The 27,085-nt window shown below is 51.7% G+C and overlaps 4 protein-coding genes across 10 annotated transcripts; 3 read left to right on the top strand and 1 right to left on the bottom strand.

Moving 5' to 3' along the window:
• On the top strand, nt 1–5,394 carry PIM2 (Pim-2 proto-oncogene, serine/threonine kinase). The gene is made up of 6 exons (XM_055337707.1): nt 1–235; nt 370–479; nt 1,201–1,251; nt 3,185–3,557; nt 4,003–4,179; nt 4,276–5,394. Exons 1-6 carry the CDS (start codon nt 175–177, stop codon nt 4,437–4,439), a joined length of 936 nt encoding a protein of 311 aa, XP_055193682.1. The 5' UTR covers nt 1–174; the 3' UTR covers nt 4,440–5,394.
• A 1,217-nt stretch (nt 5,395–6,611) lies between these two features.
• Nucleotides 6,612–17,525, top strand: SLC35A2 (solute carrier family 35 member A2). Of its 3 annotated transcripts, none has more exons than XM_055339162.1 (5): nt 6,613–7,089; nt 8,515–8,697; nt 13,860–14,011; nt 15,089–15,837; nt 17,218–17,525. In XM_055339162.1, the coding sequence occupies exons 1-5, from the start codon at nt 6,882–6,884 to the stop codon at nt 17,243–17,245; spliced, it is 1,320 nt and encodes a 439-aa protein (XP_055195137.1). In that variant the 5' UTR covers nt 6,613–6,881; the 3' UTR covers nt 17,246–17,525. The 3 variants fall into 3 exon arrangements, with proteins under 3 accessions (XP_055195139.1, XP_055195137.1, XP_055195138.1); XM_055339163.1 differs by having other exon boundaries at nt 6,614–6,972; XM_055339164.1 differs by lacking the exon at nt 17,218–17,525 and having other exon boundaries at nt 6,612–6,972; nt 15,679–17,052.
• Nucleotides 17,526–17,583: 58 nt separating this feature from the next.
• PQBP1 (polyglutamine binding protein 1) lies at nt 17,584–21,400 on the bottom strand. Of its 4 annotated transcripts, none has more exons than XM_055338752.1 (8): nt 21,244–21,400; nt 20,940–20,977; nt 20,742–20,826; nt 19,159–19,270; nt 18,782–18,894; nt 18,290–18,574; nt 17,998–18,061; nt 17,584–17,802 (listed from the first exon to the last, which is right to left on the bottom strand). In XM_055338752.1, the coding sequence occupies exons 3-8, from the start codon at nt 20,806–20,808 to the stop codon at nt 17,646–17,648; spliced, it is 798 nt and encodes a 265-aa protein (XP_055194727.1). In that variant the 5' UTR covers nt 20,809–20,826; nt 20,940–20,977; nt 21,244–21,400; the 3' UTR covers nt 17,584–17,645. The 4 variants fall into 4 exon arrangements, with proteins under 4 accessions (XP_055194727.1, XP_055194726.1, XP_055194725.1 ...); XM_055338751.1 differs by having other exon boundaries at nt 20,944–20,977; XM_055338750.1 differs by having other exon boundaries at nt 19,159–20,826.
• Nucleotides 21,401–21,508: 108 nt separating this feature from the next.
• Nucleotides 21,509–25,472, top strand: TIMM17B (translocase of inner mitochondrial membrane 17B). 2 transcript variants are annotated; one of them, XM_055338753.1, is made up of 6 exons: nt 21,509–21,600; nt 22,468–22,567; nt 23,577–23,640; nt 24,674–24,802; nt 24,890–25,000; nt 25,096–25,472. In XM_055338753.1, the coding sequence occupies exons 1-6, from the start codon at nt 21,575–21,577 to the stop codon at nt 25,182–25,184; spliced, it is 519 nt and encodes a 172-aa protein (XP_055194728.1). In that variant the 5' UTR covers nt 21,509–21,574; the 3' UTR covers nt 25,185–25,472. The 2 variants fall into 2 exon arrangements, with proteins under 2 accessions (XP_055194728.1, XP_055194729.1); XM_055338754.1 differs by lacking the exon at nt 21,509–21,600 and adding an exon at nt 21,640–21,806.
• Nucleotides 25,473–27,085: the final 1,613 nt, after the last annotated feature.

Below are 27,085 nucleotides of genomic sequence, written 5' to 3'. Positions count from 1 at the left end.
TTGGGGCTGGCGCGCGCGTCGAATCTTAACGTTGTGCTGTTTGCGGGCGCTTTTGGGCCATCAGCTTCTTTGCCTTCCACCCTGGCGCCCCCAAGTCCTGGCTCCCCAGCCTCGCTACCCCGGGCGTCCACGCCCTGCGGGCTCAGCGGGCTCAATCTGCGCAGCACCACCTCCATGTTGACTAAGCCTCTGCAAGGGCTCCCCGTGGCCCCCGTGACCCCCACGCCGCCGCCAGGTGAGCAAGGCTCCCCTACCGCGACTAGGCCAGGCAGGCTGAATTGGTTGAGGGCGGCGGGGGGGGAGGGGGGAGAGGGTCGCGGCCGGGCTCTGCATGCAGCCACCCTGACTTCCTCGCCTCCGCCTGCGTAGGAGGCAAGGATCGCGAAGCGTTCGAGGCTGAGTACCGACTCGGCCCCCTTCTTGGTAAGGGGGGCTTTGGTACCGTCTTCGCAGGACATCGCGTCACAGATCGACTCCAGGTATCAACCACGAGAGTCTTGGGAGGGTCAGGGGTGTTGTGTGTCTGTGCGTCCTTGTGTGTGCGTGTGTGTGGCGGGGGCGGGAGTCCCGGGCTGGGATGCTGATTGACCAGGGGATGAGCCGACAATGTGTGCGTGGTAGGGTCATGAGGACCGGGATCCGGGTTGATGGGGGTGCCCGAGCACGCGCACGTGCGCGCGCTTGTTTGTGTGGCGATCCAGGTGGGTATATGGGGCGGGGGGTTCAGGGCAGGGATTCTAAAAGTCCAGGAAGTGAGACTGAGGAGTGGGGGTCGTAAGGACTCTAGACCCTGGGATCCAGGGGATGTGTATCTGTGTGGGAAGGTGGAGGCCTAGAGCTGAGATTTGGCGGATTTCAAGGGCAGGTGTCCAGCGTGGAGTCCTGAGGACCAGGACCCCGGTACAGAGTTGGGGGGGGTCTTGGAGCTGGATGGGAAGATCAAGGGCTTCGAGTATTAGGAAATTCAGAACTCAGGACCTGGAGTGAGGGGTTCTGAATCCTGAAAAGGGAGAACTCAGGGCCAAGGATGATGGGAGAGGTGAACTTGGTTCTGGGGACTTGGAGGCCAGGGAAGAAGCTCCAGCTCATTTTGGGTTGCGGTGTGGGGAGGTTGGGACCAGAAAGCCTAGGGTGAGGGTCAAGACTGGGAGGGGCCTGGGGGTCGTCTGCTGGCCCCCTCACCTCAGCCCTTTTCTCCAGGTGGCCATCAAAGTGATCCCCCGGAATCGTGTGTTGGGCTGGTCCCCCTTGGTGAGTGTCTTTGGAGTCCCTGACCTGGCGACGCCATCCCTGAAGATGGACTCACCCCCCACCACCACCACCACTTGCCTTTCTAGGGCTTGTATGATTCCGTGGGCCCTGTAACGGTGTGGAGAACACTCCTACCAGCCTGTGTTTACTCCCCTGTAGTGACATCCACACCTCCATACAGTTCTGACTCACCCCAGCTCCCCTAGGGCCCTTGGATTCTCCCCCTCCAACCCTCCTTTCTCCTCTTCCGTCCAAACACTGCTTCAGGGGCTGCCCGCAGGGCATGCTGGTGGGGGAAGAGGGGCAGAGGTCACTGGTTGCCATGGTGACGGTGGCTGCTTCTTTTCGGCCGTTAGAACGCTAACGGACAACAGGGCGGGTCTGGGCAAGTTGTAGGGGCGGGAGCGCCCCCTGGCGGACTCTGCGGGAGAATGCGCCTGCGCAGGCTGTGGGACCCGAAGGGAGAAGGTTCGCCTGCGCAGTAGCGGAATTTTCATCACCGTGAGAAAACCTGTCTGCAGCTATGCATGTCAGAGAACTGGCCAGGAGAGGGCCCCACCTCAGTCAGGAAAGCTAATTCTGGCTTGTCCGTGGGCCCACTTCTAGCATGGGGTGGCTTTTGTGGCCTAGCATTTCTGCCTTTTTTGAGCACTGTGTGTCTCCAGTTTTGCTTCATCATCAAAGGTTACTGTGTTCCATGTCCCACTAAGTGCTTGCATTCAACACAGTTCTAGATGACAGTGACAGTTTTCTAGTTTAGTGACAGTGACAAAACACATGATAGTATTATTGAGTTCTTTGTTCCTTTGCAATTAATCACTTTCAGATATTTAAGAAATGTATATTGAGCACCTACTATGTGCCAGGCACAATTTTAGGCATTTGGCAAAATATTACATTTATTGAGAGCTCATTTTGTGCCAAGTCCTTTTCTATTCATTGCTTTTACCTATTTAATAATATGTATGAAGCCCGACCCTGTTACCACGCAGTGTTATAGTCAGTGACAAAACACAAACCATTATACAATAGTATTTACTGCTTGCTAACTCTGTGCCAGACCGTGCTATAAAGTGCTTTCAACTGTTTAACATTTATTGAGCACCTACTATATGTAAAGCACTGTTCTAATCTCTTCTAAGATGCCAGTGAACAAAAGATACATTATTACATAATAGTGTTCATCAGTTGCATCTTCAGCAGAAGGCCTTTTATTTATTTTTTTTAATATATTTTTTAAATTTTTTTATTTATTTATGATAGTCACAGAGAGAGAGAGAGAGAGAGAGAGAGAGGCAGAGACACAGGCAGAGGGAGAAGCAGGCTCCATGCACCGGGAGCCCGACGTGGGATTCGATCCCGGGTCTCCAGGATCGTGCCCTGGGCCAAAGGCAGGCGCTAAACCGCTGCGCCACCCAAGGATCCCCCAGAAGGCCTTTTATTAACCAAAAACAGATTTATTCATTTCAGAGAGAGCACATGCATGCGAGAGTGGGGGGAGGGGCAGAGGCAGAGGGAGAGAACATCTCAAGCAGACTCCTGTGGAGCTGAGCACAGAGCCCAGTGTGGGGCTTGATCCCAGGACCCATGAGATTACCACCTGAGCTGAAACCAAGAGCTGGATGCTCAACAGGGAGCCACCCAGGTGCCCCAAGAAGGCCTTTTTAAAAGAACTACTTTCATTTACTCAAACATTTACTGAGCTCCTATCTATAATATGCCAGATATGCATAGGCTTTGGCTCAAAGCACCTTTCCAGGGGCTATGTTTGAGCCCTTCAGACGAAGAAACTGAGAGGCTCAGGTAAGGGAAGTGGGTTGCTGAAGGCCACACAGGAGCATGATGGGCTTTGATGTAAGTTCAGGCAAGAAGTCAGCCTCAGAGTTGCTGGCCTGATGTCTGTGTTCTCTTTTCTCCCCCCCTCCCCCCACAGTCAGACTCAGTTACATGCCCCCTGGAAGTGGCTTTGCTATGGAAGGTGGGTGCAGGTGGTGGGCACCCTGGCGTGATCCGCCTGCTTGACTGGTTTGAGACACCAGAAGGCTTTATGCTAGTCCTCGAACGGCCCTTGCCTGCCCAGGATCTCTTTGACTACATCACAGAGCAGGGCCCATTAGGTGAAGGCCGAAGCCGCTGCCTGTTTGCTCAGGTAGTGGCAGCTGTTCGCCACTGCCATGCTCGTGGAGTTGTCCATCGTGATATCAAGGATGAGAACATCCTGATGGACCTCCGCCGGGGCTGTGCCAAACTGATTGATTTTGGTTCCGGTGCCCTGCTTCATGATGAACCCTATACTGATTTTGATGGTAAGTCTTCCCTAAATCTCAAGTGTGGGGGGGTTACCTTTTATCTTTATGGTCTCTGGATCTTTAACATCTAGTGCTGGGGTGGCCTGTGCTCCTTGATCTATATTGCACCTTTATAAATTTCTTGTGTTTTATGAGTTTTAATACTGGGGACTCTCAAGCCTTGTCCATCTTCTGACAGTGCCCAGACCTGGTGAAGGGGGTGTGTTATTATCCAGAATGTTCCTTTTCTGTCTGGTAAAGGGATCCTTTGTTACTTGTAAGGGCTTTTTTTTTCTGTTGAGGGGACTCTGTTGTTATAGTTAAAGAACTCCTATTCTGGTGAGGGGACCCTGCTTAGATAGTGAGTTCTCTTAATTCAGGCAAGGGGATCATGCTTCCTGGGGAGGGTGGGGTGGGAGAAGGGCATTAGCAGAGAGTGGTCTAATCTCTGTCTTGTGTGCAGGGACAAGGGTGTACAGCCCCCCAGAGTGGATCTCTCGTCATCAGTACCATGCACTCCCAGCTACTGTCTGGTCACTGGGTATCCTCCTCTATGACATGGTGTGTGGGGACATTCCGTTTGAGAGGGACCAGGAGATTCTGGAGGCTGAGCTCCACTTCCCTGCCCATGTCTCCCCAGGTGAGGCCTTCACCAGTCCTAGCTCAGTAGATGCCATTCTTCCCAGGGTCTAGTGCCCCCAACTGACTGCTAATCTCCTATGCTTCTGATCTGCAGACTGCTGTGCCCTAATCCGCCGGTGCCTGGCCCCCAAACCCTCTGCCCGACCCTCACTGGAGGAGATACTGCTGGACCCCTGGATGCAGACCCCAGCTGAGGATGCACCCCTCAATACCCCCAAGGGGGGTCCCACCCCTTTGGCCTGGTCCCTGCTGCCCTAGTCCTAGCCAGGCCCCCCACTAGTTGGAACAGCCGTCCCATGGCATGCCACAGGGATAGATGGACATCTGTTGACCTGGTTATACAGGTCATTAAAAATCCAGTGTTACTAGGGTCAAAGATTGGGGATCAGGGGTCAGGAGACATAAGCCAAGTCTGCCCACTCCCCATCCCAATCCTGCTAAGGAGCCTTCCTCCCAGAATTTATGGTCTCTTATTCTGGAGGGGGCGGGGCTTCCTTGTTTCTCATTTTGCTAAGGGTGTTTATTTGGTTGAAGTTCCTTCCATTCTGAGCCCCAGGACTCCTATTCTGATGAGTTGTAACCCCTACACTGGCACCTCCTGCTACCACCACACACACTTAGTTCAAATGCTCTCACTTGGGCAAGGGTGCTTTCCTTCCAATGCCCCAGCAGCTCTTACTTTAGCAAAGGGACCCATTCCCCCTAGCCCAGGGTCCTATATTCAGTCAAGCTGCTTGCCTACCTCAGCCCAGGGTTGCTTATTCTGGGAGAGGTAATGCCCTATTGTTTTTCCAGGATTTTTTTTAATTATTTTTTATTATTTTTATTATTTTTTATTTTTATTTTTTGGTGAGGGGACCCTACTCTGTTATCCCAAGTGCTCTTATTCTGGTGAGGAGAACCCTACTTCCATGATTTGGGAAGGAATGGGAGATGGACACCACCAGAGTCCGCTAGGATGGGGTAGATGGTTTTTTGGGGGATGGGGTGGGGGAAATAAGTCTTGTCGTTTGTTCTCCTGGGGCTCCCCCTCTCCATCTTTTTCGGATTCTTGCTGCCTCCTTCTGAGCCTGGATTATCCAGTTGCTGAAATGTAAATACTTATGTATTGGTGGGAAGGGAGCTCCAACTGTGTCCTCCTCTTCCTTCTCCCCCTGCCTGGATTATTTAAAAAGCCATGTGTGGAAACCCACTATTTAATAAATGTTATAGAATCAGAGTGACTGGCCATTTGTAAATTAAGCAATGAAACCCACTATTTGATAGATGTAATAGAACCAGAAGCAAATGGCCATTTGTAGATGGAGTGAGGCAATTATGGAGCATCTACTGTGTGCTGAGCCATGAGCAAGGTGGGCTGGATCTCTCCTCTGCCCTTGGGAAGCCTTAGCCTTGTGGTACTGTCCTAAAGCTCTTTTATGGGTTCAGTTAAGCATGACCACAAAGAAAACCTTGATTTCCCCCATTCCAGCTCTTACGTAGCTCCCAGGATGTGCAGAAGGGCACCGTGGAGATACTATAGACACTGAAGATGTTGGAGACCTGTCCCCAGTCAAAGATGGCTTGTCTGGACAGAGAAAACTGCCCCCCTCCATTCCAGGGGAGGAAAATAAAGCCCTCTCCCACAGGGAAAAAAAGACCTTTAGGGTCACGGGGGGGGGGCGGGGTTGGACACTGACAAAAGCCTTCCCTGCCCTTCCTCGTTTCCCAATAACATCCTGAGTGTAAGCCATGCGTTTTGCCCCTACCTTTTCACCTCTCCCTGGTCTTGTTCATCCCTCTCATCTCCTTCCTCGCTTCTCCACATACCTGCCCTGACATCAGCTGTACCCTCTCTTTCCCCGCTTTAAGATTTTATTTACCTATTCATGAGAGAGGTAGAGGGAGAAGCAGGCTCCATGCGGGGTGGGACTAGATTCTGGGACTCCCAGGATCACGCCCTGAGCCAAAAACAGACGCTCAACCGCTGAGCCCCGCAGGCGTCCCTCTTGCCCCGCTTTCAAAAGCTAAGCTGAAAGCCCCTCACCTGGTGGCTTACTGTCCCCTTCGCAGTTTCCCTCCACAGTGGGAACTCGCTTATCCTCCCTACTCTCCGTCTCAGTCTCACTTCTATGCCTTCTCACCTGTGCGGCCCCAAAGGCTCTGCTGGCTTAGGCTCCCTTAACTGCCAGACCCTCACCTGCCCCGCCCCCTCAGTCTGTTTCCTCCCAGACGCCCGCGGGCTCTCTAAGGGGTGGGGCTTCACTGGGAGGTGGGGGAAAGAGGAACTTCGGTCCAATCACAAAGGTACCCAGGAGTTTGGGTGCGGAAAGGGCGGGATCATCTGTAGAAGGTGCCAATGAGGAGCCGAGATAGATGAGAATTCGCTGAACCAATGAGACAAGGACACACGATGGGCGGGCAATCTGGAAAGCGGAATCAATGAAGACGAAGGCGGGTCTAGTAACTGGAAGGAACCAATGAGGCTCGGTAGAGACGGCAGGAGGCCGAGGCGGTCACTAGTCGGGTTTCCCCATCCCAACGAAATCTGGAAATCCCAAGGCTGCGGTCTTAGACTCACTGTTGGGGAGCGGACGAGGAGAGCTACTGCTCTGGCCAGCCCTTCACTCTCCCCATCTCCATCACGGAGGCCGGAAGTGGAAGTGACGGACACGGAAGTGCCCTGCTGTTGCCGAGGGGACGGACCAGGCAGATGCCAACATGGCAGCGGTGGGGTCCGGCGGTTCCACCGCGGCGGCTGGGCCAGGGGCGGTTTCCGCGGGGGCGTTGGAGCCTGGAACCGCTAGTGCGGGTGAGACAGGCTGTGGTCGACCCGGCGGCGGCGGGGCGAGGGTCAGGATCGCTGAGGGGTCAGGAAGGTTCCTCACTGAAGCGAGAGGGAGCATCCCGTATGGACCGACCTATGTGTGTATGTAGCGGGGGGTTGGGGAGGGAGGACGGAATGGCTATTGTGAGTGTGTTGGAAAGCGGAGAAGAGACCTTTCTGAGGGTGATGGGAGGGTCCCTTTTGCATATGGACAGTAGAGATCATTCTGAGTCTGGGGGGTTTTAGCCTTTGGGGGAGGCTAAGACCACTAAGACCATTCTGAGTGTGTAGGGGGTCCGTCCTTAGAGCAGGGAGAGAGCATTTTGAGGTTGGGAACGTTGTTCCTTCTAGAAGAGAGAGGCTATTCTGAGGGTGGTGGTTTCTTCTTATAAAGGGATAGGGGCTATTGTGAATTAGTGTGGGGCAGGTCCTTCCTTACCTGACTTAGAGGTCCATTTTGAGGATTGGGATGTCCATTATAAGGAGAGAAGACCATTCTGGGGGGTTCCTTCCTCATCCAGTAAGAGTTCCTTGTATATTGGAGTGGGAGGATCCTTCCTTATATGGCAGAGAAAAGACATTCTAAGGGTGTGGAGCCCTTCTTTATAGCAGGGAGAGTTTGTTGTGAGTGTGAGTTGAACAAGGAATGATTCCTTGGCTGGAGGTAGGAGCGGTGTGGTGGTGGGAGGATGACAGGACCATGTGGAGTACAGGGGAATATTTCCTTATGTCCTCGAGGGAACCAGACCGTGCTTGGTGCAGTAACCATTTATTATATGGAGTTCAATCCTAGAGACTGTGGAGGAATTATTTCTTATGTTTGTGAAACCATTCTGGGTCAGGAGGACTCTGGTGGTCATAGAAGGTAGGGGTTGGAGAGATAACTCTTAGTGTGAGGGAATGGAATAGTATCTTAGATGGGAGAAAGACCATTCTTTAGGGGCTGGACATGCCTTATACCATGGTCTCATTCCCTGTATTCAGGTATTATTCTTTACATAGGACAACCCCTCATTAAAAAGAAGCATCATCTCATATAAACTTTCAGTTTGTTCACCCACAGAATGGAATCCTTGTAGCCCACTCAGAGATCAGAGCAGTGTAGGGGTCTACTGAGGTAATCCATATAAATCCTTTACCCCAGTGATAGACAGATGGTCAGCACTCAATAAATGTTGAGAATATTATTGGTATTCTGTGAGTTGCTTCTCACACAGAGGAGGGAGAGAGGGGGCCAAGTGTGTCCAGCACCTGCTCCAGCCATTTCCTGATAGCTCAGCAAGGATTCCGGGTATGGGCTGGACAGGGTGAGGCCTACTTCCCCCTTTGTGGCTCTTCTGCCTGTTGAAGCAGTGGAAGTAGATGGGATTCAGACCCCATTGGGTCAGGATAGGGAGGCAGAGTGAGGAAGTGGCAATGGCTAGGAGGATCCTGGTTGAGAAAAGAGTGAAGGGGAAGGTGGTGGTGTGGCTGTGCCCCAGCATCTTCTGACCCCTTCTTCCTCCTTGCTCATTCCATTTCCCACAGCTCACCGGCGCCTCAAATACATATCCCTAGCTGTGCTGGTGGTCCAGAATGCCTCCCTCATCCTCAGCATCCGCTACGCCCGCACACTGCCTGGGGACCGCTTCTTTGCCACCACTGCTGTGGTCATGGCCGAAGTGCTCAAAGGTCTCACCTGCCTGCTGCTGCTCTTCGCACAAAAGAGGGGTATGAGACAGCAAGGGGAGAGGGCTGCACTGGAGTCAGTGGGTGGGACTGTGTGTGTGTGTGTGTGTGTGTGTGTGTGTGTACCCATGCCCATATGGAGGATTTGCTGGGGGAATATCACTATATCACTGTGTCTCTGAAACCACCTGGGGAGTGTGTAAGTGCAGCTCATCTGCCTTATCACTCCAGCTATGAGTAGCTGCATCCACACTTTTATTGTACTCCTAACATCTGGGAGCTGGCCTCTGTGGACTGTAGGAGTGAGACAATTTGTGTCCATAAGGTAGTAGGGGATACTTAGGTTCATTTATTTCCCTTTAACTTTGCATTTTGGATAACTTTAAATATACACAAACTCGGAGAGAATAATAAAATATTAAAATGTTCATGTACCCATCACCCAGATTCATCAATTGTCAACTCATGGCCACTCTGCCATTAACAGCATCAGTGATTATCCACTCCTCTACACTGAGTAGATGTACACTCAATCTACATGTCTGCCTACCTATCCACCCCTTGCCTTATTACACTGCAGTATGTCCCACATGTAGTAAGTATTATTTTGAAGTAAATCCCCCACCCTCTTACTATCAAAATATTTTGGTACATTAAAAAATAACCACAATATCTAAAAATCATACATCAAAAAATTAACAGTAATTCTTAAAATTAACAAAATATTCAAATATCCAGTCATTTAATCAGATTTACAATGCTTTCTCAAATATCATAAGAATTTTTAAGAATTTTGGGGACGCCTGGGTGGCTCAGCAGTTGAGTGCATCTGCCTTTGGCACAGGGTGTGATCCTGGAGTGCCGGGATCGAGTCTCACATTGGGCTTCCTACATGGAGCCTGCCTCTCCCTCTGCCTATGTCTCTGCCTTTCTGTGTCTCGCATGAATAAAAAAAGAATTTTTAAGAGTTTGTTTCAATCAGGTTTATATAAGGTCAGTGTCTTGTAATTCATTATGGCTTCTAGGTCTGTTAACCTCAGGGGTTCCCACCCAGCTCTTTTTTTTTAAGATTTTATTTGTTTGTTCATGAGAGACACACAGGCAGAGGGAGAAGCAGGCTCCCCCCAGGATCACACCTTGAGCCAAAGGCAGATGCTCAACCACTGAGCCACCCAGGCACCCCTTCTCTAACTCTTTTTTATCTGTAGTAAATTTGTTGAAGAGAGCAGGTCGTTTGTCTTGTATATTTTGGGTAGCTTGGATTTTGCTGGCTGCCTCCCTGTGGTATCATTTAACATGTTCTTCTACCCCCTGTATTTCCTATAAGTTTGATTTTATCTACTAGTTTAAACACCTTCCTAAAGGCCAGCTTTAAAATGTTGCCAGTTGTTTCTCTATAAAGGCGCCTGGGTGGTTCATTTGGTTAAGCATCAGACTCTTGATTTCAGCTCAGGTCATGATTTCAGGGCTGTGGGATCGAGCTCCATGTTGGCTCTTTACTCAGCAGCAGGGAGTCTGCTAGAGATCCTCTCCCTCTGCCCCTGCCCTCCACTTGCGCTTGCACACTCCCTCTCTAATAAAGAAACCTTTGGGATCCCTGGATGGCTCAGTGGTTTAGTGCCTGCCTTTGGCCCAAGGCATGGTCCTGGAGTCCCAGGATCGAGTCCCACATCAGGCTTCCTGCATGGAGCCTGCTTCTCTCTCTGCCTGTGTCTCTGCCTCTCTGTCTGTGTCTCTCATGAATAAATAAATAAAATCTTTAAAAAAATAATAAAGAAATCTTCAAAAAATAAAGGCCTTGCCTGTGTAGAGATTGCAGGTGTACATTCTAGCTCTGCTGTCAGTATTTACACTGAAGAAAACATTTTCTTTAATTTTTAAAAGATTTTATTTATTTATTTGAGAGAGAAGGAGAGCACAAACAGGGAGGGAGAGAGAGAAAACAGGCTCCCTGCAAAACAGGGAGCTCGACACAGGGCTCGATCCTAGGAACCCGGGATCAGGACCCAAGCTTAAGGGGCACCCAACCAACTGAGCCACCCAGGCACCCTAAGAAACCTTTTTTTAAGACTTTATTTAACAGCACAAGCAGGAGGAGTGGCAGGCAGAGGGAGACGGAGAAGCAGGTTTCCCGCCAGGCAGGAAGCCCAGTGTGGGGCTCGATCCCAGGACCCCAGGATCATGATGTGAGCTGAAGGCAGATGCTTAACCAACTGAGCCACCAGGTATCTCTGAAGAAAACATTCTTTCCCATTCATTAGCTCCATGTGGCCCTGGGAGGCAGCAGTTTGGAAATTCACCTGTTCTTTTTTTTTAATTTTTATTTATTTATGATAGTCACAGAGAGAGAGAGAGAGAGAGAGAGAGAGAGAGGCAGAGACACAGGCAGAGGGAGAAGCAGGCTCCATGCACTGGGAGCCCGATGTGGGACTCGATCCCGTGTCTTCAGGATCGTGCCCTGGGCCAAAGGCAGGTGCCAAACCGCTGTGCCACCCAGGGATCCCCCCCTTTCTTTTTTAATTGAAGTATAGTTGACATATACAGTTAACCCTTGAACAACATGGGTTAAACTGTGCAGGTCCACTTAGATGCAGGTTTTTTTTTTAAGATTTTATTTATTCATGAGAGAGAGAGAGAGAGAGAGAGAGAGAGGCAGAGACACAAGCAGAGGGAGAAGCAGGCCCCATGCAGGGAGCCCGATGTGGGATTCGATCCCGGGACTCCAGGATCACGCCCTGGGCCAAAGGCAGGCGCCAAACTGCTGAGCCACCCAGGGATCCCAAGATGCAGGTTTTTTTCTAATAAATACAGTACAGTACTAAAAATGTATTTTCCTCATGCTTTTCTTTTTCTCTGGTGTACTTTATTATAGGAACACAGCATATAATACATATACAAAATACATATTAATGAACTGTTTATATTATCAGTAAGGCTTTCAGTCACTAGGAGGCTATTAGGAGTTAAGTCTGGGAGTGAGGGGTATCAAAAGTTCTATGTGGATTTTTAACTGTGTGGGGGAGTCAGTGCCCTAACTCTTGTTCAAGGGTCACCTATAATATTAGTTTCAAGTATACAACATCGTGCTGGAACAATTCTTTACATTACACAGTGCTCACCACGATCAGCGTAGTCCTCATACAAAGTTGTTACCATATTACTGGCTGTGTTCCCTATGCTGTACTTTCCATCTCTGTGACTAACTTGTTTTTATAACTAGAAGTTTGTACCTTTTCACCCCCTTCACCTATTTCACCCATCTCCCAACTGGCAAGCACAGTTCTCTAGGAGTCTATTTTTGTTGTTTGTTTTGTTTTTAAATTTATTTTATTTAGATTTTATTTATTTATTCACAAGAGACACACAGAGAGAAAGAGGCAGAGACATAGGCAGAGGGAGGAGAAGCAGGCTCTATGCAGGGAGCCCGATATGGGACTTGATCCTGGAACTCCAGGATCATGCCTTGGGCCGAAGGCAGACGCTCAACCGCTAAGCCACCCAGGCATCCCTGTTTGCTTTGTTTTTTAGATTCCACAAGTCAGTGAAATCATTTGCCTTTTTGGGTCTGACTTCTTTCACTTAGCGTAATGCCCTCAAGGTCCATCATCTGCTCTGTGTTTTTTTTTAAGATTTTATTTATTTATTCATGAGAGGCAGAGACAAAGGCAGAAGGAGAAGCAAGCTCCCTGTGGAGCCCAATGTGGGACTCCATCCCAGGACCCCGGGATCACTTGAGCTGAAGGCAGATGATAACCATTGAGCCACCCAGGTGCCCCCTATCTTTTTTTAAATCTTCTCTGCTATCAATTGATTCTGAGACACTTTCCAGTGCCCACTGTGGCAGGCCCTGCTCCGGCCATAGAGGCTGCATCCTGCCCACAGAGGGCTGATATTTTACGTGAGGAGAAACAAATAAGCACAGACTTAATCGCAGGCCTTTGCCTCTAATCTACAATTTCAACCCCTCCCCCATGTTTTTTTTTTCCTGATTTAGTTTTGTGGTAAAACTTGGCCTGACCTAACGTAGGGCTATTTGTATATAGGTGGTTTTTAATTTTTCTCATTTGGTGTGAACATTTACCCAGGTTGCCACAGAAATAGGAATGTGTGTGATTATGGTGCACAGCCCTATGCGTGTGGCATGTGTTAATGTGAAGTGCATGCTAGATACACCATGTTACCTTCCTAACACTTAGAAAATGTCAAACACCCAAATCCCTGGGCCCAGAGGATTTGGGTAAGGGGTTCGAGAGTGGTAATTACTCCTGGGATTAATGCTATGAAAGGTAAGGACAGGGTTTTGTGAACGAGCCCTCAGCATGAGTTCCTGTGATAACCTTGTGCAGTGGTTGTGGGGTTTTCACAGAGGAACAACACTCACTGAGACTTAAAAGATGAACTGCAAAGAAGTGGGTTGAGATTTGCAGAGGCCTTACTCCTCAGGAGGGTGTTCTCATGTGTTGGTGGGAGCAGGTCCCAGCCAGACTTTTCTGCTTAATATAGTCAAGCTTCCAGGGACACCTGAGTGGCTCAGTAGTTGAGTGCCTTTGGCTCAGGTCGTGATCCCAGGGTCCTAGGATTGAGTCTCACCTTGGGCTCCCTGCAGGGAGCCTGCTTCTCCCTCTGCCTGTGTCTGACTCACTGTATCTCTCATGAATAAATAAAATATTTAAAAAAAATAGTCAAGCTTCCACTCTTCCATATGGCAAGGACAGACATTTCACTTGTTTGTAGGGCTGACAGGGATGTGCATCCGAATGGGATATGGTCCCTGCCCTCAGGAAGCTCTTAGGCCAGTTAAAGAGCTAGGATAAGTGTAAAAGTTGAGTCTCAAACCTCCCATCTGGTCAGCAGGCTTGCTAAGGCTTCTACCTCACGAGCTAGCTAATGCTGACTATTTCACTGGACATACACATGTATTGAGTGCTTGCCCCGAATGGGACACTGCCAGGGAGGTGGGCTGTATGCTGTGTGAATACAGTCCGTGATTCTCAGACACAGAGTTAAGGACGATTGGTATCCGTTAAACTGAGAGCTGAAAGGTCTCCCAGAGCTGCAGTTGTACTGCAGGGAAACTGAGAGTGCAGACCTCCTCTGAGTCCCTGGGAGGTCAGGGCAGGGGTGAGGAGACACAGGAGTAGGCCCGGTCCTGGCCCTCAGAGGATCTGCAGCACTAAAGGGAGGCTGTCCTTCCCCCCACGTAGGTAACGTGAAGCACCTGGCACTCTTCCTGCATGAGGCTGTCCTGGTGCAGTATGTGGATACACTCAAGCTCGCAGTGCCCTCCCTCATCTACACCCTGCAGAATAACCTCCAGTACGTGGCCATCTCCAACCTGCCAGCTGCCACGTTCCAGGTGAGCCCCAGGCCCAGCACAGCCTTTGGCAGAACTGGCTGGGATGGGGGAGATGTGATGCTGGTGAGGGAGGGTTGCAGAGGGCATGATCTGTGTCACCTTTGCCACACTCTCGGTGTCTTCATCCATGAGAACTGGGAATGGGAATGCCTCCATACCAGGATGCTGGGACAGCTGAAAGAAATAATCCCCGGGAAGAACCCTTGGTTGGCATTGGTGAGCTTTTGGCTGTTTGCAGGTGGCCCTGGAACACGGTTAAAGAGTCTATACTCTGGAGCCAGGCTCTCTGGGTTCAAATCCCACCTCTGCTACTTTCCAGCTGTGTGCTCTTTGGGCAAGTTGCATAACCCCTCTGTGGCTTCTCATTCTTCCATTGCATGTTACAATAGTATCTGCTTCATAAGTGAGAGCACTAAATGAAAGGATTCATATGAAGTGCTCAGACCCACACTGGCACAAAAGCAAGCACTGTGTAAATGTGTGCCAACATTATCGTTGTGGCTGATTTGTTTCCATTAGTACATATTTATCAAGACACGCACACATGCGTGCGTGTGCCTCATCAAGGAGCCAGTCACTCCGTCATTAACCTACTGCATAAGCTGGTTCACACACAACAGCTGTATTTTACAGATGATAATGTCTGGGCCGACATGGTCCAAGTGCTTCATTCCTTATCACACAGCCAGAAAATTTGGAGGGGTGGACTCAGGTGTGGCCCAGGACTTCCTTGCCTAGCTGTGGACTTTCTGGGAGGCAGCTCAGAGCTGTTTAGTGTCACTGGCCTGTCAGTCAGTGGCCAATGGCTGGATCTTTTTTTTTTTTTTTTAAGATTTTATTTATTTGAGAGAAAGAGTGAGAGCACGAGCAGGGAGCCCAACTTGGGGCTTGATACCAGGACTCCAGGATCATGAACCAAGCCAAAGGCAGATGCCCACTTGCCTGAGCCACCCAGGCACCCCTGGCTGGCTGTTCTTGTCACCTGCCCTGCCCCATCCCTCCCCCTGGGCACGTGGGGTGGGGAGGTGGGGAACAGCCCCTAAGTGCCTTCCGCATTGGTGGCCCGCCCCCCTGCAGGTGACGTACCAGCTGAAGATCCTGACCACGGCGCTGTTCTCCGTGCTCATGCTGAACCGCAGCCTCTCCCGGCTGCAGTGGGCCTCCCTGTTGCTCCTCTTCACTGGAGTTGCCATTGTCCAGGCACAGCAAGCTGGTGGTGGGGGCCCTCGGCCACTGGATCAGAACCCCGGGGCAGGCCTTGCAGCCGTCGTGGCCTCGTGTCTGTCCTCAGGCTTCGCGGGCGTCTACTTTGAGAAGATCCTCAAGGGCAGCTCGGGCTCGGTGTGGCTCCGCAACCTGCAACTGGGCCTCTTTGGCACGGCACTGGGCCTGGTAGGGCTTTGGTGGGCTGAGGGCACAGCCGTAGCCCGCCGCGGCTTCTTTTTTGGGTACACACCTGCCGTCTGGGGCGTGGTATTCAATCAGGCCTTTGGCGGGCTGCTGGTGGCTGTTGTCGTCAAGTACGCCGACAACATCCTCAAGGGCTTTGCCACCTCCCTGTCCATTGTGCTGTCCACTGTTGCCTCCATCCGCCTCTTTGGCTTCCACGTGGACCCATTGTTTGCCCTGGGCGCGGGGCTGGTCATCGGTGCGGTCTACCTCTACAGCCTTCCCCGAGGCACCGCCAAAGCCATAGCCTCCACCTCCGCCTCAGCCTCGGCCTCCACCTCTGGGCCCTGCACTCACCAGCAGCCTCCCGGGCAGCCGCCGCCACCCAAGCTGTCTTCCCATCGCGCAGACCTCAGCACGGAGCCCTTTCTGCCGAAGTCAGTGCTGGTGAAGTGAGGGTTGGTGGTGGTGGGGGGCCACAGGGAGGGGGACTGGGTGGAGGGTGTTGGGCATCCAGAGGGACTTAAGCTGCCACTGGGCCTGGCTCCTCTGGAATTGGAAGTGTTTTCTCCCAGGTCATGGAGACTTCTGCAGGGGCTTTGGAGCAGGTGTGGGGCATCACACAAACCCTTCCTTGTAGACTGAGCCCCCTTCCCCTGGAGGGGGATCATGAGAGCTGCCTCCTCGGCCCCAGTGAACTGCTTTGGGGACTGGGTTGGCAGTATTGTCGTTCAAGGCCTTTCTTTGCCTGCCTGCCCTCAGCTGGAGGTGTCCTGTCTTCCACGCTCTCTCGGGAGAGCCCCTCCCAGCGGTCCCTCCTCCCCCTTTGTAAGGACAAATTGGACAAAAATTCTACAGCTCTTTAGCAATGGATGCCTACCTGTGGGGTTCCGCTTCCTGTAGCTTGAGGCCTTTTTGCCTCCCTCACAACCACAAGGGACCAGACCCTATTAGCAGCCCGGTCTTTTTTGTATGTGGCCTTGGGGCAGCTTTCCTGATGGGAGACCCCTGAAAATGGGCCTGTGAGCACCCCGGAGTTGGGGGAGGGGGGCGGGTGGAGAGGAAGAGGAAGGAAGGGGTGGGAATTAAGATGTTCTGCATCAGCCTGGTCCAGGGGAGGGTGCGGTAGGGGCATCTGTTTTTTAATGGTTTGGGAATTTGTGGTATAATCAGATAATGAATGATCCAGGGTGTGGGAAAAGCCGGTGGGGGAGGTCCTTGGAGTGGCTGAATCTCATTGAATCTAAGACACTGTCAGTTGCCGGATGCAGGGTTCTTGTCTGAGACAGCCCAAGAGGGAAAATAAAGCTGCCAATCACACTGTTGATACACACTAGCTAGCTGTATGAGGCACCCTGTCACAGGGTGAGGGTGTCTTCAAATGCTGAAATGTGGAACCTGTCCCCTGCACTCCCCAAAGCTTATTAACCCCTTAACCGTCTCCCAGGATGTGTGTGTACGTGTGCGTGTGCATGTGTGCATCTATATCTACGCACGCGCAAGAGATGCCTGGGCTGTCTTTGCTCTATGTACATAGGGTCGTTGGATCTTTATTTTTAATTAATTTGTTCTGATTTTTCTGGTTTGTTTTCTAAGGAACTGTAATGAACAAATATCAGGAGACCCAATGCCAAATAAAGATGTTGTATTTATTTAGTCCACGTGTAGCTTTCTGACCCAGGGGACTCTCTGCGTGGGCTATTACTAACCCCAGGACTACCAGCCTCACCACTGTCGCCCTCGCTTGCTCAGGACACCCACCTGCCAGCCCACCCCAGCTCTCTGTGTTTTTCTTTTCCTCCCCATTCCCACCACAGGTTGCTCACCAAGGTGAAGGGTTCGTAGCTGCTGGGATTGAAGACGCTGGCTTGGCCTCGTTCTCCCTTCTTGCCCTGGCCCAGCTGGGACCAAACTCTGATCAGTACTAGGGGTGGGGGGAGGTAGACACTGAACTCCAACTTGGCCTCACCACCTCCTGCTCCCATGCAGGGGTGACACAAGCAAACTCTGGTAATGAGGGTGGGACAGGACCCACGTTGGCCTCCAGCCCATTACCCCCATAGCCCTGCCACTCCCGCACTTTCTTAGGTGAGTTTTTGCAAATAAAATGTGTTTCGCATCTTGCCGGCTTGGGTTGGGAAGCCTCAAAAGCGCATGGAAAGAAAGCACTCAGGCCCCATGGGCACGATCCATTGAAAAGCTTTTATTAAAAACCCCGGGGATGGCGGTGGGGTGACGGGGAGGCTCAGTCCTGTTGCTTGGTTCGGGAGGCCTCAGCATTGGCCCGGAGCACAGCTCCTGGAGACGGGTAGGGACGCTGCTGGAAGAGTGGCCCCGCTGCTGTGGTGTCTGCGCCCGTCTTGGCTTCATTCCGCTTGGGGAGTCCTGTTGACCATGTGCCCCTGGGGGTGACAGGGATTAGGGAATATGGTGGGTTAGAGGTTGGGAATATGAAATGTGAGGCACTCTGCACTCCCCACTCCCCCCGCCAACCCCAACAACTGACAAACGGGGGGAAGGAGATAGGAAAAAAAGGAATGATCATCAGCACAAGGGAGTCCAGAGAAAAGAGAAGGGCTCATGAGGGGTTCTCCTACCGAGGCGCGTCCGAGTAGGAGCTGGGGTCCATGGGGTCTAACTCTTCATCCTTCCGGCTTGCCGCTGGGGAAGGTGGCACAGTGAGGTCTCCAGTGGAGGGACAAGGAGCCCCTGATCACAAACTCCCCCATCCCATGAAGAAATGGGGTGCCTGGGTGCCATGGCGCACAACACCTTGTCCCAGGCCCCAGGTTCAGGCAATTGCGTGGGCAGAGCGAGGGCTTCCCTTACATGGCTCGCCCGTGATGCCTCACCCATCGTACTTGAGTCCTGCCCTGCTGCTCAGCTTACCCTTCTTGCTCTTGGGGTAGGGAGCCAGCTCCTCTCTGCGATGATGGCGCCGCTCCTTGCTCTCTTCCCTGTCTGACTTGTCATACCCGCGGTCCCGGTCCCTGTCCCGGTCCCGGTCTCTCTCTCTGTCCACTTTGTCATAACCACGTTCTCGATCTCTGTCAGACTTATCATGGCTCCGGTCCGACTTCTCATGGCTCCGGTCTGACTTCTCGTGGCTCCGGTCTGGCTTCTCATGGTTCCGGTCTGATTTCTCGTGGCCACGCTCCAGCTTCTCCTCAGCATCTGGGGACACAAAAGCCTTGAAGTGACCTTCCTCCTTCCATCTCTCAGGACCCAGCAGCCTCTGCCATCGACCACCTCCCTTGCCTGGGGTGGGGCCTTCCCATCTCCCCAGCCCCATGCCTGCTCCACTATCATGTATCTGACCCCTCTCTGAGGACTCCAGAAGCACTTGGGCACCCTTATCTGCCCTTGGGTCTGCCAACTCACCTGCATTATTGCTCCTGAGTTTCTTGGCAGATTTGGTAACGACGGAGTTGGGGTCATGCGGGGAAAGCCAGGACACGAGGTCGGTGTCCACATTCCAGTAGTAAGGGAGCCCGCTGTGGGGCAGTGGGATGGAAGTATGGACACAGGGAAGGAGGAAGGGGAGGGGTGTCAACACAGACGTCCTCTCCTTGTAGCCTCCACTCCTGTCTCCCCAGTCTCTATTTATGCCTGCCCCATGTCAGAAGCCCAGAAGGAGGACCCCCAGACCTCTTTCCTGTGTTCCCCATTTACCCTAAAGCCAGGCCCAGAGCCAGCACAGGAAAGGTCAAGTCAGATGTCAGACTCCCCGCCCCCCCGCCCCAGTTCCCCAGGCTCACCAGGATGGGTCAAACACTTTGTACCAGCTTGGTGGCAGGCCCTCCAACCGGGTGGCCTCATAGTCCACAGGGTCATCATCGTAGTCCTCAGCAATAATCTCTTCCTCTGGTTCTGGCAGGATAGCAGGGTGGAGGAAAGCAGTAAGGACCAGAGGAATTCTTATCCTGCAGTCAGAGCCTGGAGACATGCTCAGACTCACATGGACCATGTGTGTGCGTGTGCCAGGTCTCACCTTCTATGGCAAATATCACATTCCAAATCCAAGTGTCTGAAGATCAGGGGATTTGCCAAAAAACTTACCTAAATCTGTTCTGTTTCTGGGTTCAGATAAGATTTGAGATTTGATATCCTGTTACTGAAACCTATCTGGTTTCAGATTTTAGACAAGGATTCATCAAAACAAATGTATCCTCCAGTTCCTGAGTTCAGGAAGCATGTGACACCACGCTATCCCAATCTATTTGGATAAAATGAGTTTGAACAGTAAGCAGTTTATCTGAAAAACAAAATGCCCAAATCTATTCAGCTCCCAAGCTTGGTAAATATGGGGTTTCTGATTCTGTATATTGAGTAGCAAGTCTGGATAGGAAAGGATATATCCAAACACTGCTCCGCATCCATTCAGTTCCGAGGCCTGACACACAGCAGGACTACAACAGCTGTCAGTTACTATCAGTAGAATAAAAAATATGTATGTTGTCAGCTTGGTACATGACCCTCAGTAGACCTATGACAGATTTTGGCTGTGGATATAACTAACAATGAAATGTGTATGTCAGCAACAGCATAGTGCCTGTCACACAATAGGCCCAAAGCGAGTATTAGCTATAATCATCAGAATTGTTAGTAAGAGATATATACCATCAGCACAGAGCCTGGTACTCAACAGGCTTAAAATTAGCAACGACTGTTACCAGTATTATTAACCACAAGATCTATATGCCTGGCACAGAGTAGCTTGTAACAGATGTCATTTATTAATAAGGTGAAAATAAGATGTAATCTAGTGCCTAGCACACTGCAGCCCAAAACAGATGCCAGTTTTTACTATGATCGATAATAAGGTGTAAATATTAGCAGGAACAGCACAGCAGGTAGAAATGATAGATCCTACCATCATTTTCTACCACTATGTGTATGCCAAGCACCTAGACCCAAAATACATGTCAGCAATTGATATGGTGATCACTAAGGTATAGATCACCAACATAGTGCCTGGCCTCACAACACGTCTAAAATAATGTGATCAGTAGCATAAAGAACCCAGTATCCGCACCCCCCTACCGTCTAGGGAAAATGTCAGCTCTCCTTACTTCCGTGGATCGTCTGATGGATTGCGCGTGGCATACAACAGGCCCCAAAAAGGCATTAACCGTCAATATTAAGGATGAAACATGTATTCCCCACCCCCACCCCAGCCCGCGGTAGGAATGGATATCAGAAATCCATACCGTTAACAATACACGCCACGCCACTGACTGATGCGCGGTAGGCCCACGCTAGGTATCGAGTGGCGGTATCAACAACGAAGTGCCTGTCAAGCCAGGCACATTGTAGGCCCAACCGCTTTTAGCTCACTCACCGGGCTCCAGATGTTTGAGGATGCCTCTCTTGGCCAAGCGGGTCTGCAATGCAACAGGCAGCGGCATAGCGGATAACAGGCAGACCTAGGGACAGACAGATGAACAGACACGCTCACAAAAAACAACCCAGCTCAAGTGAGGATTCAAAACCCGACCTAAAACCGAGCGCCTCCTCCCGGCATATATCCCTCACTTACCCACCTGCACCAATAGCTGGGTAGACGGAACCTACAGGCTAAAAGATGGAATATAAGTGGCGATAACACCCAAACTCTCACCAACCCTCCCCTCGAGGCTGGGTGTTCCAAGACCCTGTTCCTCGCCCAGGCCCCGGCTCCGCCCACCGCCGAAGGGGCCAAGCTCAGTTCCCCCGCGCTCCCGGAATGAGCTCACCCAACGTCCCCCAAAGACTGCTGGGTGGGAGGAACCAAAGCGCTGGGACGGGGGAGCAGAATGAAGCACCTCTTCCGGCTGCAAAAAATGCGCCCACCCTGACATTACCAATGCAATCACGCGAGCAGTGGAAAGCTGACAGGTCGGCCACCTCTCTCTCGTCCCCGCTAGGATCACGAGGACCACACGACGGCCTTCTCCCAAAACACCAAACGAGGTCCTCTCTCCCCGACGCTTGAGGTATCTGGGCGACGCACAGGCTGCAGTGGAGATGACGCAAACTCGGTGGCCAATGAGAGCGTGTGCCTGCCCTGATGAGCAGCAAAACGACCCAATCGCTGGCCTGGAATGGGTGGACAGCTCGGCGCCAGTGTGCGTTTACAGTGGGGGCGTGGCCTAGCCGGGCTTTAGCCGGACTGCGCGGCCAGACGCCGGCGCCATGGAGGAGTACGCTCGGGAGCCTTGGTACGGCGATGGGCACAGGCCTCGGGATTGTTGCTGCGGCGCCACCGCCAGCTGTGGGAGGCGGGCGGGGGAGGCGCTGGCCACACCGCGCCACGTCCCAGACTCGGGAGACTCTTAGACGTTTGTGGTCTCCTTCCGCTCCCCTCCGCTTCGTTCCTCTCACTCGGGCTCCGTTAAGAGAGGCCGCAGCTGTGAGCCCGGAGAAGGTGCGGTGCAGGGACCAACCACTCAACCTTTCCTCAGACTCCGCATCCCCTCCCCCGTCCCTCTTTGTTAAGGAAAAGAGACACGCTGGTCGAATCCATTCCAGCTTGGGGGGTGGTGCGGGGTCGAGCGGAAATCCCCAGGGTTACCACGCGTGGCTTTTCCCAGGTCGCTTTAGTGGATGGGGGCGGGGCTGGGTGAACCTGTGGCGGACGGACTGGATCCTCCCCACGGCCTGCGCTTGGTTTTTCCCAGTTGTGATCGGTTAAAAGAGAGGGAAGACGGGATTTGGTTGGACGTGCTCATCGTCGGGGACGGAGGTGCGACCCCGTCCTGCTTTAATAACAGTACTAGCAAATTAACACTTTCACAGCGCTGACTTAAAGGTGCTGACTCTGCGTGTCTCATCAGTTCATTTAGTCTTTAGTAGTGGTAAAGCAGTTGGCGAATTCCTTGCTTGGCCTCGAGGGGAGGGGCGGGCGAGCAAAGACTAATGCTTTTCCCCTTTTGCACCATTTCTTGCTCAAACGAGGGGGAAAATAATCTCATTTGAAGTGCTGCTTCCCATTCGGGTGACTTGGTCTCTCCCAATTGGAAAGAGTCCGTGCACCATGGCGGGGGAAGAGGGGCTCACTTAACCCACCCTTCCCTTTTGGCTTGCAGCCCATGGCGAATTGTGGACGATTGCGGTGGAGCCTTCACTATGGGTGTCATCGGCGGTGGAGTCTTCCAGGCCATCAAGGGCTTCCGCAATGCCCCTGTTGTGAGTCGTGGCCTTCCCTGGGTAGTGTGGGGGTCCTGCCATGCCCACATGGGATACTGCTATGAACACTGCGTGGGGCTGCCAAAACTTGCTCATTACAGTGCCGGCTAGCCTACTATGTGCCAGGCCTGGCTCCAGGATCTGTGGTTTGGGGTGAACTGCAAACACGGCTCTCTGTCCCTCTCCCCGCGCCACCCAGCTGGAGCTCCTCTGTGGAAATGCTGTGCCGTGAAAACGGTCATTACCAAACTCTAAATGTATGCGCAAAGCCAGAGAGATTTTCCCCAGAGGCAGATTCTGGGTCAGAAACCTGGATACAGGGAAGTGACAAGAGTTTAACTGGCAGAAAGCAGACAGCCTTAAAGTCAAGAAAATGCTTTTAATGTGACCTAATCATTTCTCTTTCTGACCACCCTCTTCCAAGATCTTAACCAAACGTCCTGGCTTTAAGTGCTATCCATTTACTAAGGTCTCTGTAATTTATATACCTAGTCCTGTCTCTCCCCTCAACTCCTGGAACTCTTTCCCAGATCTTTACCCACATTTTCTGTTCTCATCCTCAAGGCCTCAACACAAATGCCCCCTCCTTTAGAGTCCTTTCCCAACCCCCCAGTTATTATCATGTCTCTCTATTCTATTTCCTCTATGGTCTGTATGGCTGTGTAAAGCTGCCTTGTTTATCTGTACCTCTGCTAGGGATCTGTCTCTCCCACTGTTATGTGAGCTTTGAGAGGGCAAAAGCTAGGTCCGTCTCATTCACCACCCCTGCATACAGCCAGGTGCCTGGGATAGGTGCTAGTAGTAACATTGGATGAATGCGAATTTCTCAACCCACAGCTGAGAACGCCCAAGTTAGGGTGCTCCACAGCCTCCTAGTTCTCAGCCACTGCTCCACATCTCTACTTCTGACAATCCGTGACCCGTCGTGTTCCCTGTCTTAAAAGCTAGAAACCCTGCCTGCCAGGGGCCTCAGCCCTATTCTGACTCCCCGCCTCCTCACTTTTCCCAGGGATTTCGGCACCGATTGAGAGGTAGTATCAACGCTGTGAGGATCAGAGCCCCGCAGATTGGAGGTAAGAGGCTTGGAGAGACCTAGGAGATCTGCAAAGTTGGGGGTAGCTGCTCCTTTGGTTCTAAAAGGTTTTTTTTTAACTTATTTTTTTTAATTTTTATTTATTTATGATTGATAGTCACACACACACAGAGAGAGAGACAGAGACATAGGCAGAGGGAGAAGCAGGCTCCATGCACCGGGAGCCCGATGTGGGATTCGATCCCGGCTCTCCAGGATCGCGCCCTGGGCCAAAGGCAGGCGCTAAACCGCTGTGCCACCCAGGGATCCCTGGTTCTAGACTGCAAAGTGGGGCCCACATTCCAGCCCCAACTCTGCCTGGGACAGTGATGTTTCCCAATAATTTAATATGGGGGGGGGGCAAGAATGTGGATTCTGGAGTTTAAATCTGGGCCCTGGATCTTCCCTGATGCATGATTTTGGGTTTGTGGCTTCCTTTGCCCAAACCTCATCAGTAATATGGAGATGATGATAGCCATAACCACCGAAATTGTTTTGTAATTTGTTATTTATGTTTATGTAACTTACATAGTACTCACTAAGTGCTGGCTGCCCTGCTAAGTACTTTAATAATATTAACAAATTTAAGACTTCAGAAGTCAAATGACATGCAGTGCTGAAAACAGGTCCTGGCACACAGTAAAGCCTCGATAAACACTTTAACTATCATACCATTAACTGGTTTTTGTAACCTGTTTTTGTCTCCCTTAAACCAGTATCAGAATTCTACCTCTATGTGATGGTTAGGAAGAACAGTGTTGCTCTGTTAAAAGCCACATAAAAGATAAATCTGCTTGTAAACATTTGTCAAACAAAGGTGAGGGGAATGCCGATGGCAATTAGAGATTGCTTGAAGAAGGAGCCATCCCTGGGGCAGATGGGGAATATCCCCTAGGAGTTTAACTATCTGCCTTTGTGTCTGGGTTTTTCTCCCCATTCATTGCCAGAGCATGCAGGCCTTAGAAGTCCCCAGACCATGACCTGTGGATTCTTGGGATTCCTCAGGAACACTGATTAGGCCTTGCTCTCTGCAGGTAGCTTTGCAGTGTGGGGGGGGCTGTTCTCCACCATCGACTGTGGCCTGGTGCGCCTGCGGGGCAAAGAAGATCCCTGGAATTCCATTACCAGCGGAGCATTGACTGGGGCTGTTCTGGCTGCCCGCAGTGAGTGCCCCCGACCCTCGGCCCCAGCCCCTTCTGCCCTGTTCTCCTTGCCTTCACCTCTTTCTCCCTGCCGTTTCACTCTCCTAGGTGGCCCATTGGCCATGGTGGGCTCAGCAATGATGGGGGGCATCCTCTTGGCTCTCATAGAGGGTGTTGGCATCCTCCTTACTCGCTATACTGCCCAGCAGTTCCGCAATGGTGAGTACCTGGGAGACGGACACTAGTTGGGGAAAGGTGCAAAATGTTCTGACTGTACACTGCATCTCACTCTTACCTGATTCTTTCCTCTCCAGCACCCCCGTTCTTGGAGGACCCCAGCCAGCTGCCCCCTAAGGAGGGTACCCCAGCCCCAGGCTATCCCAGCTATCAGCAGTACCACTAAGGATGTGACTGTCTGTCATCACCACCGTGGGAGCTCCTCCTCCGTTCCCTCCCCGATGATCTACCTCGAAGGGAGGGCTGGCTCCCAGTTGGCCCTGGGACCCTCCAGAGAGGGCCTCTACTCTGTTCCCTTGTCCCAGGGTGGGGGGTGGGGCACCCCAGCTGCTCTGACGGATGGGTCCCCTTCTCTCTCAGGGCACCCCAACCCCAAATTCACATGTAACAAGTTCTCATCCCAGTCCCCTTTCCTGGCGCCTTGATGAGTATTTAAAGCCAATTTTGAAATGCCTGTGTATGTACTTACTGAGCCACCCATAGGAGCCCCTCCTTAGGACAAGGGTCAGAGCCCTTTTCGGGGACCCAGAAGCCCTAGGATTTGGGAGTCCCGCAGAGAGCGAACTCTAGTAAATGTTCGTGGGATAAATGAGCGGGAGGGGGGAATGAATCAAGGTTTAAATAGGTACATGAATAACGATGTGTGGGGGCCAAGTGATGAATCGTAGGGAGACAGAGGAACAGGTTTGGGAAAGAAGTGAGAGAACAGAAAGGATTACTGGGGTTGGTAGGGGCCAGGTAGTTCTGCACCTTGCAGCAGACCCCTCCCTCCCATTGCCCCCATTGCCAAGGCTGGGAAACCTGACCTCACAATGAATTCAGCTTTCTCTATACCAGTCACCTCATTTGTGAAGGTAACTTCCCTCTGTGTGACCTCACCATAGACCCAGGATAGAAGTAAGGGTCAGAAGGATCCAGCTTTCTTGAGGAAGGTGCTCTGTGCCAGTCTCATCTCTTCTGTATCACAGATACGCTTCTGCTCCGTGATGCTCAGTGTTGCAGGTTTTTTTAAGGGCAACCATAAAATAACCAGAAATGAGGTTTCACATTGAGGTGGGGGAGTTTCGGGAAAGAACATTTTTCTGGATGGACATTAACCCAAAACTGCTGTCTCTTCCACACAAACCTCCACGTGTATGGGGCAAACACTGTCACCACTGGGGTGCAAATGGCCCCATGGGAGACCCAGGAACTCTGTGCAAGCTGTTACAAAGAGGTGGAATGTCCTTAAAATAGCTTCCTGTGGGTAAAAATACCAGAGTTCCTGACCTCCCAACAGCCTCGAAGTAGTAGCAGAACTGCAACCGAGCCTGCTGGAGTGCCTTGGTGCCAGGCAGTTTGCAGCTCCCAGACTGAAGACTCCAGGGAAGCAAAATGTGGGGGTGGGCTTTGAGCAGTGTGCACACAGCACTCAACAGGGCCCTGGCTTTGAGCTGAAGCTCCAGGCGCACAACAGCAGCAATCATTCAGAACACTGGTTTAGGGCCCAGGGCCAGGCATGCCTGGGGTATCCCAGGCTGTGTACAGATGGGTCCCCTTCTCTCTTGCCACTTACGTGCAAGACCCTTCACCACCAGGACCCATTCCCCTGTGCCCCACCCCTTATATTTTCAGACCCCATCCTGCTATCAAACACTGCCCCCCTGGCTCTTCCCAGCCTTTCCCATCCATGAGTCTGCCGGCCCCACTCCACTCACGTGGCTGTGGTAGCCACAGACCTATATGTCCAGGCCCCAGCCCTACCCGGTCTTTCCTCCCTGTCCTCTAAGGATCCTGCAGGCCCTATCTCTCTTACGTATCAACTCTGGATCCTCTGAGGCCCCATCCCTACTGTATCTCCTCAGTGTCCCCTCCAAATGGGTTGGGCTAGGGATGCCTGGGTGGCTCAGCAGTTGAGCACCTGCCTTTGGCCCAGGGCATGATCCTGGAGTCCCAGGATCAAATCCCACATTGGGCTCCCCACAGGGAGCCTGCTTCTCCCTCTGCCTATGTCTCTGCCTCTCCCTGTGTCTCTCATGAATAAATAAAATCTTTAAAAAATAATAAATAAATAAAACTTATAAAAAA

Source organism: Nyctereutes procyonoides, unplaced genomic scaffold, assembly GCF_905146905.1.
Source record: "Nyctereutes procyonoides isolate TBG_1078 unplaced genomic scaffold, NYPRO_anot_genome, whole genome shotgun sequence".
NCBI classification, from domain to species: Eukaryota; Metazoa; Chordata; class Mammalia; order Carnivora; family Canidae; genus Nyctereutes; species Nyctereutes procyonoides.
The sequence above is the reverse complement of the archived record's forward strand: the minus strand, read 5'-3'. Positions and strand labels throughout refer to the sequence as shown.

Coding starts and splice junctions, on each gene's coding strand:
- PIM2 (XM_055337707.1), top strand. CDS start 175: ATGTTGACTAAGCCTCTGCAAGGGCTCCCCGTGGCCCCCGTGACCCCC. Junction 236..369: donor GACCCCCACGCCGCCGCCAG/GTGAGCAAGGCT, acceptor CCGCCTGCGTAG/GAGGCAAGGATCGCGAAGCG. Junction 1,252..3,184: donor TGTTGGGCTGGTCCCCCTTG/GTGAGTGTCTTT, acceptor CTCCCCCCACAG/TCAGACTCAGTTACATGCCC.
- SLC35A2 (XM_055339162.1), top strand. CDS start 6,882: ATGGCAGCGGTGGGGTCCGGCGGTTCCACCGCGGCGGCTGGGCCAGGG. Junction 7,090..8,514: donor GTATGGACCGACCTATGTGT/GTATGTAGCGGG, acceptor CATTTCCCACAG/CTCACCGGCGCCTCAAATAC. Junction 15,838..17,217: donor ACGGAGCCCTTTCTGCCGAA/GTCAGTGCTGGT, acceptor TTCCCACCACAG/GTTGCTCACCAAGGTGAAGG.
- PQBP1 (XM_055338750.1), bottom strand. CDS start 19,367: ATGGTCCATGTGAGTCTGAGCATGTCTCCAGGCTCTGACTGCAGGATA. Junction 18,895..19,158: donor AAAGTGTTTGACCCATCCTG/GTGAGCCTGGGG, acceptor ACTGCCCCACAG/CGGGCTCCCTTACTACTGGA. Junction 18,575..18,781: donor ACTCAGGAGCAATAATGCAG/GTGAGTTGGCAG, acceptor TTGTGTCCCCAG/ATGCTGAGGAGAAGCTGGAG.
- TIMM17B (XM_055338753.1), top strand. CDS start 21,575: ATGGAGGAGTACGCTCGGGAGCCTTG. Junction 22,568..23,576: donor GCTTCCGCAATGCCCCTGTT/GTGAGTCGTGGC, acceptor CACTTTTCCCAG/GGATTTCGGCACCGATTGAG. Junction 23,641..24,673: donor CAGAGCCCCGCAGATTGGAG/GTAAGAGGCTTG, acceptor TGCTCTCTGCAG/GTAGCTTTGCAGTGTGGGGG.